This window comes from Neodiprion lecontei, chromosome 2 (genome assembly GCF_021901455.1).
Source record: "Neodiprion lecontei isolate iyNeoLeco1 chromosome 2, iyNeoLeco1.1, whole genome shotgun sequence".
NCBI lineage: Eukaryota > Metazoa > Arthropoda > Insecta > Hymenoptera > Diprionidae > Neodiprion > Neodiprion lecontei.
The window spans coordinates 36,690,932-36,699,563 of record NC_060261.1 but is presented as its reverse complement, the minus strand read 5'-3'; the positions used below and the strand labels follow the sequence as shown (position 1 = coordinate 36,699,563).

The following is an 8,632-nucleotide window of genomic DNA, read 5'->3' as shown; positions in this document are numbered from 1 at the left end:
TAGTCAACAAAATTACCACTCTGGAAACACTCGTGCTAACTTTACTGAACGCTGAACTTCTCGCGCACCTCTGGGCGAACATTTCTAGCGTCAAATATATACCTGAAGTCAGACACACGTCCGTCAATAATTGTTTGGCTCACATCCATTTACAACGGATTAAATTAGCCAGTAAATTGTATTTTCTTACAGCCTCGTATAATGTTTACTAGCAAAATGTTACTGCTCGTAAGCGTGCCGGGCATAATCCTAAATTATACAATATAATCCCTATGTTAATATTCTCGACGATTCTTTGAAAATTTTTGCGAGTCAACTATTTCCCGGTAATCTAGAACGTAGAAACCGCAGATACCTAGATCTTTGCGCACGTCACTCATGGTTATTCCACTACCGCACAATTCTACGCATCGAAGTCTTTCCTTTGCCCTTCTACGCTTGTGGCGTCACATGTGTTCCTGTTTGTTCCCTTCCCTTACTGATTCTTCCATGCTCGTTATAGGTATGCGGTACACGACGACCACTTTACCGTTTTCTTCGAACTTCGTTCAAGCGCGGAATATACTGTAGGAAAAAAGTAGACGATCTGACAGAAAAAAACAAATTTCCGCGTATAGACCGGTGATTTTTTTACATCAGTTTTGCGTACGTGAAACATCGTTGTTTCACAAAGCTTATAAGGCAGGATTGTTCGAATCTCAGAAGAAATATTCGCATAAAGAAGGATTGATTTCGACTGAATTTTCTCCTTTTCTATACGGTCCCTCTTATATTTTGAACGGCAAACTTACGTAATGCTACTGAACAAGGTGAACGTGAAAGGAACGAAGTATATTACCCTGCAAACTTGAGTACATTAAAGAATTTATTTGATCGGTTCAAATCTTGTCATTTGTTTAAGTCGTGCATTATAGGTACAACAATTACAGCAAATGTCAATGACAGCTAAACGGCAGGTCTAAGTATCTTGGCTACCTAGAATTTGCGCAGATCAATTAGATTTGAATGCAGCAAATTTTTTCGTTCTACGTCGAAACACTTATGCCGGTATTTTCAGACCAACTACTATCGCTTTGAAATACACGGTAAGATCGCGCATCGCGCGTTTATGGTCAAGTTAAATTCTCACTTGGGATTCTTGATCGACGATAGACGCGCGAATTGATCGAGTATGAATGGTCAAGGTGTATCGGGGAAATACCCCATCAGGAGCGACGTGAATTCCCACACATCAACAGGTCCTGGGAGGGCTGAGATTCCGTCCTGCCCCCTCCCTGCGGCGTCGATGTTGCCCCAGGTTCCTCCGTCTGGCCGTCGGCATCTCCCCACTCCGAGAAAATGGGTCCCCCACTCTTCGGTCCCGCTACTACATCGGCATGCGGTCTTCGAATTGGGAAACGTCAAACAGTTAGTAACCCTCCACACCCCGACCGGGTCGTCGCCACACTCTGGCGATCATCCCCCGCGTCGTCGAGCGAACCTCGGGGTGACTTCGACCCCGCATAAACGCACCATCGACGTGTTGAGCGGCAAGCGATCGCGATCCAGTTGACCGGATGCACCGAGATACTACGATGTGACAGAAGAGACAACTTTCCGCTCTTGCCGTCATTAGCGTTGATTGGTTTTACGCGTTACGCATAACCAGCTTGTGTTTTGTGAGTGAGTTGAGTTTTTTCCGTGCGTGATATCATTGTGCGTGAGAGCCTGCGTCATTGATCTGCACGTGACACGCAGCGCTAGAATGTTGTGAATACATGCCTATACACCTAAGCGCACACGCATGGTGGGTGTCAATTGTCGAGGGGAATTTTATTGCTCGCTACCGCGTCCTATATCGCAATTGTCATAAATGGTGGATTACTACAGCTACAAGATGTCAGGAAGCGACGAAGAGTTCGAGACCCAGATCTCGCAAGGTGGGATGTCCAAGGCCGAACTTAGAAGGGTAATTTTCCTTTCGATATTATTGCTGTTTCGGCAAAGCTCAAGTCAAAGAATTGTCCCTCGCTTATTGCCTTCTCATTTCATTCGAAATTGAGAATCGTCCTCACATATGTACTCACACTGGCGCATGTTACTTACCTGTCCTTCTCTGCCCAATGCCTCTTGCCTGTATCAGGTCTCGAAGCAGATCAGTTGTATAATTCATGTTTCGCCTACTGCGTCAAAATCTTCGACGCCTATCCTCGTGCTGTTCCCCCGCGATACAGTTCGCAGATATATAAAAAATAAATTATATCCTTTTATGGTTCATTAATCATCGAGTCTCTTAAATCATCATCCCGCTTCACTAATTCCTATGCATCATCACTGAGTCTCTTTAAACGATGATTCTCCGAAACTTCGAAAGTTTCGATCAGTCTTGATCGAGTTTTGAATGCATATTCAATTATTGTTTATTATTTCCTCTCCCATTATGATTTTGAGGTAACTTTACATCCCCTAATTCTGACTTTCGATTTGATTGTGCAGAGCAACAAGCCGATCATGGAAAAGCGGCGAAGGGCGCGGATAAATCAATGCCTGGATGAACTCAAGAGTCTGATACTTGAGGCGATGAAAAAAGACGTAAGTTGACTTTGATTTTGGGTCCTCACATTCCCAGATTCGCGCATCCTTCGGTTCGTACTTTGGTCAATTGATACTCGAGTCTCGTGCTTTCGACCGACTGTTCGCTTCATTGAATCTTGAACAAATAGGGATAAACTGAGAGAACGGTAAGAATAGAGAGAGACTGCGAGATGAGGATCGACACGGTTACGTGCTCTCTGACGTACAGTGCCCACGTTTTAGCGAAACGTGCTCGCCGCGGCAACGTGGGTTCAGAGAGACCCGCTGTACGGTTGCTGGACGTCATGCGTTATATCTTTATACGCATACGTGTAAACTCACGTAGTTCTGATTCAACAATCGAGAGAGGAAAACATCATTACAGAAATAGAAATACCCGTTATTATATCGTATACCGAGTAAACTGTTTGTCAAGTATGAAGACAGCCACTGACTTGTTTCGCGGTATTCATAGTCAGCAGAGAATTGACGTTGCAGCAACGGGGTCGCTTAAAGGCCGCTATGTCAATAAATATAAGCGTAGATTATTTCTTTCGATTAATAATTAGTCATTTGATTTTCCCTACAACGAAAGTTAACTAGAATCGTTCTTGTTATTCTATGACAAAAGTTTAATTGCATCGTGCGCTGTATCGTGTAACAATCGTTAATTACGAGCAAGTGAATTTATTTGACAAATTATCGTTTTTGATACTTGAATAAATTGATTTCGCGGTTTCCGATCACCGAGCAAACGAATGAACCGCCGATTGGATATTCACAGAGAAAAGTTTGCCGTCCTTTTGTTTCTCCTCTTCCAATGTGTACCTTTAACCACGACGAAGTTCAGTGCAACTCCCTCACACCGCTGCAGGGCACGTAAATATTTGGTCAGGTTTTCTCGAAGAAGATTTCTCGTCCTGTCCGACGGCATTTATTTCAAGTATAGGACGTCGGTGACGTCACCGCGAGAGAAGCTGCGCCAGGGGTTGAAGTTTTGTTTTAGTATTTTAGATGCCGATCCGTGGGAACGGAGTGCACGACGCCCGCATACGCGGCTCTCCCGCAACGGTACTCAACCGCCTCGAGATCCTACTTTCGAGCAAATTTCACCTTCGAAGGATCGGATCGCCTTTAATCACACACCTCGCGCCGCGTTGCTCACTCACCGATCCACGCAAATTCACCCCGATACCAATCGTTCTCTAAACGCGAAAGCGTAACCGTATCACCGATCGATTGGACTCTAATACCCGCAACAGGACCGTCGATTAATTCAACGCTACTTTCGAACCTGAAAATCCCAAACAACCGTCCGACATTTCTATCACTCCGCGAACGGTTGCAAAATTATCGTGATTTTACAAACGAGACGATTCGGTCCCAGCAAGATCGCGGTCGAACCCTTTTTTCGCACGGTTGACACTTTGGGCCCGAGTAACCGGTCCAGGTCTCCCAGGGCCTCCTTGGTCGAACGGATCCTCGTCTCAATCGGAAACTCGATCCGGTGGTTGATCGATCTCGCAGACTGCCGTGTGACGGTGAACGCGCTTTGCTGCTGCTGCTGCTGCTGATGCCGATACACTCGTTGAGCCGAGCTACAACTCGAGCTCTCACCGTTCTCCTCCGCCCAGATGACTTCCGCTACCTGCACCTCGCAATTGGATGTCCGTCCATCCGTACGAAACGCCCCCCGCGTTCGTGGGAACCTCGGTATAATTATTAAAAACTCATCTCGGGTTCCAGCCACCTATTGTTGACCGTATCATCTTCGAGATTCTCTCTTACGGGGTCCTTCAGATGATGAAAAAAACTTGCGCCGCCCAGCTTCTTCTTGTTCTTCTTCTTCTTCTTCTCCTTTTTTTTTCCTAACGCTCCCTTCGCCTTCTTTTCCCGGTTTTAGCAGGTGCCAGTGTATACGCGCAGACTTACACATCGTTTCCTGGTACCTTTTTTTTTGTTGGCTTACTATCTCTCACAGAATCTAAAGGCTGGATGTTTTAAAGTTCATTGCTATTCGATTCACGGTATTATAAGTTAGACTTTCAATTGAATGGATGGAAAAAAATTAACCACTTTTTCACACTTCGTAGTATTTGGATTAAATGAAATTTTTTATAAGGAATCAGGTATACTTTTCAAGTTTGACTAATTACCAAATTTTTAATAAGCAACAATTTCGTCGAGTTCTGCGAGATTGCAAAAATCATAAAGAATCGAAGAAAATTAAGAGATTCGCTCATGAGAGAATAAAAAAATGTTGTTACGCGGGTAGATGCACGTGGTATTTACGAGGTCTGGGCACGTATATATCGTGCAGCGCGAAGAACGACGACGACGAGTCGGGACTATGAATGAAAGCGATTCCCATAGGAGTAACTCTTTAGCATAATGGCTGGAGAAGCCGTGACTCCCACGCCTATTGTCAAGGAAACCTACGGACGTTACCATAAAAATGGGAACGGTAACCTTTAGCATAGAAATCTATACCGAGGATAAGTCCTGACAATGGGATTTCAGAATAACACGAAAGCATGAAACGTCGAAAGAGTGCGGTTGTAATATCGAGCGTGGGGACGGGCTGCTCAAACTATTCATGAAAAGGGGGAAAAAACTAAATCGCAGAAGAAGAATAAGAAGCAGAAAATAATTCGAACGTAATACTGGGATAGAAAAATACACCCGTTCGAATCGCCTCCAGTTCAACTTGACGGGCGCTTCTCTGTGTATAAATAAGAATCGATTATGTGCTAGCATAAGACGCAGTAATGCTGGAGGGTTATATTGCAAAATTTAATCGACTCTCACGATGCCGGAGTTCTCACACTCCGGAGCTACTGAACCTGCGATTAGAGTTTAAGAATTAAAAATATACGTCACGTGTATAGTGTAATCGGCGGTCAAGACGACCGCGGTCGGGATCCCAAATCGAGAAAGAAGGAAATTCACATAACGCGCATTGGCATAGGTGAACGGCGAAACACATTTTTCGAAAGAATAATTACTTTCCTAGAAATGGAACCGCACTCTGCACAGCGGTTGATCGAGTCACGACGTGACGCCCCTCGGGGCCTAAATGTCTTCAAAGATAGCTCAACTGCGTTATTCAACGTTGCAGAGAAATCAACGCTAAGCGGCCGGCTCCGATGCGCATGTAACGGCCAAAGTAATCAAGTCTAGCCGCGTCATTTGAGTACCTAATGGCAGGCTGCTACCGAGATCGGTGGCGAAAATAAATTATCCTATTAAGGCCCACGGCGAGGTGCTCGTCCCTCAACCGTCTATCCCAGAACCGAGTTTTTCCGTATTGCGTTCGCGACTCGCACTCTATCCGAACGAAACGCCTCTCCATTCGTTGAAAATTTATGCTGATAACAGGCTCGCAAAGTGTCGTAGAAGTTTATCACCGCAGGCCCGAGTCTGTAGGATCTAATAAAAGCTGCTTTTCACCCTTTTTTCTTTTATATCACCGTGACCTCTTCTCCCGATTCTAGCCGGCGCGGCACTCGAAATTGGAGAAGGCCGACATTCTGGAGATGACGGTCAAGCACCTGCAGACGGTTCAGCGGCAGCAGTTGACCACGGCGGTGGCGACGGATCCGGCGGTGCTGACCAAGTTCCGATCTGGATTCGCGGAGTGCGCGACGGAGGTATCGCGCTACGTGAGCCACTTGGAGAACGTCGATCCAGCGGTGAGACAGCGGCTGGTATCGCATCTCAACAGCTGCGTGACGAGCCTCCAGCAAATGGTGCCGTTCTACAGCCACTACGTGCCGTACATGCCGGAGCGCGTATTTCCGGAAGTGAAGGTCGGCTTCCAGAGCGACTTCCACAGCGGTGACGAGAACAACAACGGAAGCGCGAGGATCCAGATCCCCAGCGGTGTCCAGCTCATTCCCAGTCGTCTTCCCAGCGGCGAATTGGCCCTTCTGGTTCCTCAGTCGGCCGGGATATCCGCCAACTTTCCCTTCTTTCCACCACCGCCTGAGTCCACCTCCAAGATCGGACCATCTTCGGCCTTCACCGCAGTTCACAGGTCGCAAAGTCCGCTTCTGAGCCCGTCGACGTCGACCTCGAGCTTCGGGGAGGAGAGTCACCACTCGGAGCACTACCAGCAGGCTCATTCACCCGGACAGCACCTCTTCAAGATCCCGGATCAGAGCCCGGCGTCCTCATCTTTGAAGAGTTTCTCTTCACCGGAGACCCAGAAGGCCCATATCAGCTCCTCGAGCGACCGGAAATCCCCGGTTTCGTCCCTCACCGAGGTCAAGGTCAATGTCAAGACCGTCAAGCTGGGAGTGAGTGTCCAGCGTGGCGAGATATCGGAAACCGGAACCGTTGGCTCCTCTTTACCGGCAACGCGACTTCCGTTATCGGTAATAACCGACCGGCCGTACAATAAAAACTCGATGTACACCAGGAGGGAGACCCTCAAGCGTCCATATTCCGAAAATCTATTGGCAATTTCCGAGAAAAAGAGCATGTACTACGAAGCCTCCAGCTCCACCGCCTCCCTCGCCGTTCCTTCCAGCACCATCTTGACCCCGATACCCAATCCCGATGAGCTTCCGATTTCCGTCGAGGATTTGTCGAACAAACCGTCCTCCTCCGCTGCAGGTCCATCTGCTCGCGCCGACAACGTTGGACCTCCTCAGGGGTCAAGCGGTAACGGCGACATGTGGAGACCATGGTAATGTTTGAAAAATGATCAGGCATGAATAATAATTATAAGACTTGAAAATTCTCATTCCGTTTCTGTAATACGTCGCCGGGTGGAAGATCAAGTAGACGAAGAAGTGGACACGTGGAAAATTTTACAGAGACATTTGAGAATCGAATGCCATTTACTCTCAGAAACGGTAGTGCCTTAATTAATAACGATGTACCTTTAGATTTAAGTTATACGATGTTCTGTATATCGACTGTTTATCACAACTACAATATTTAATGGTTAACTATTATTAAGAAATCGTCGATAGTGCGGACGGAGAGAATTAAATGATTATTTTTATACAAGCGTGTGTGCATAATGAACAAAGATTGTATGCATTTTTGAAAAACAGCTGAAGACCACGTGGACATTGAATTTTTATTTTGTTGCAAAGAAATTAACCGTAGCCACGCATTGTTAATCGTGGTCTATCAACTTAAAGACTAAAATAAGCTTTAACGTATCGTTAGTTTGTACCTCTCTAAGTGTAAATAATTTTGTATATAATTGCTTTTCTAATTTAACGTCAATAGTATGCGTAGCGGTAAGGATTGAGTTATGCAGTTTAAGTCGATTCCCAAAATGATCCGAAGTGGTCGGTATTCCAAACCAATTTAGTATTATAACTTTGTGATAAATATTGTAACGATGTTGAAATTAATAAAGTTTGTTCCAGTAAAATTACCCATTTGGATCTTCGGTGGTTGGAGATCGTATATCTCAAGAATCTGAAGCATAAATAGGCAGTTGTGATGATAAGAATTTGTAAGAATTTTTCAGTTCAATGAAACGACCAAATTTCTTCAGCTGTTTTTCAGTATATCTATTACTCATATAAGAATTTTCAACCTTGTTGTGTATAAATGGCGATATATATGATTCAATTGTATATGATTTTTGACAGCATAATTTTCTTTAGAAAGTATGAATACGTGTATCAAGTGTGATTATTTGCTTATTGTTCACCTGTATTTTATCACGTACGGAGAATAATTTACCAAACATGTGAGACAATTTGAAGAAAATAAGATTTTCTTCAACAAGCTTTATTATGGCGAGAAAAGAGCGTGGAGTCAGGTGCCGTGATCTAATTTAAAAGTATTTTGCGAAACTTCAATCCGTTTTCATCGTCGTAATCCCGATAAAGAGCTTTCATCTTTTTAAGAGGTGTTAAAACGCTCTACACCGCTCATAAGCTTCGGATTTCTTTTTTGCTTTTCCTTTTCTGTCGGTAAGGGAGTAAAAAGTATCGTTGACGGCAGGCGAGAACTTCAACCACCTGTTACGCCGTAAAAAACTGTATTCATCTATTCACCGACCGAACATTCAAGCTGGTCTCTTCATTACCGGTTGAAGAGATAACGCTCA

General features: G+C 45.0%; 1 protein-coding gene across 1 annotated transcript; it reads left to right on the top strand.

The window, feature by feature from the left end:
- Positions 1-1,435: 1,435 nt before the first annotated feature.
- Positions 1,436-8,218, top strand: LOC107218087 (protein hairy-like). The gene is made up of 3 exons (XM_015655837.2): positions 1,436-1,948; positions 2,476-2,571; positions 6,048-8,218. The coding sequence occupies exons 1-3, from the start codon at positions 1,853-1,855 to the stop codon at positions 7,245-7,247; spliced, it is 1,392 nt and encodes a 463-aa protein (XP_015511323.1). The 5' UTR covers positions 1,436-1,852; the 3' UTR covers positions 7,248-8,218.
- Positions 8,219-8,632: the final 414 nt, after the last annotated feature.

Bases quoted from the DNA above. Each gene is read 5' to 3' on its own strand.
- LOC107218087 (XM_015655837.2), top strand. From the start codon at position 1,853: ATGGTGGATTACTACAGCTACAAGATGTCAGGAAGCGACGAAGAGTTC. The intron at 1,949-2,475 runs GTAATTTTCCTT...TTGATTGTGCAG, and splicing joins CCAAGGCCGAACTTAGAAGG to AGCAACAAGCCGATCATGGA. The intron at 2,572-6,047 runs GTAAGTTGACTT...TCCCGATTCTAG, and splicing joins TTGAGGCGATGAAAAAAGAC to CCGGCGCGGCACTCGAAATT.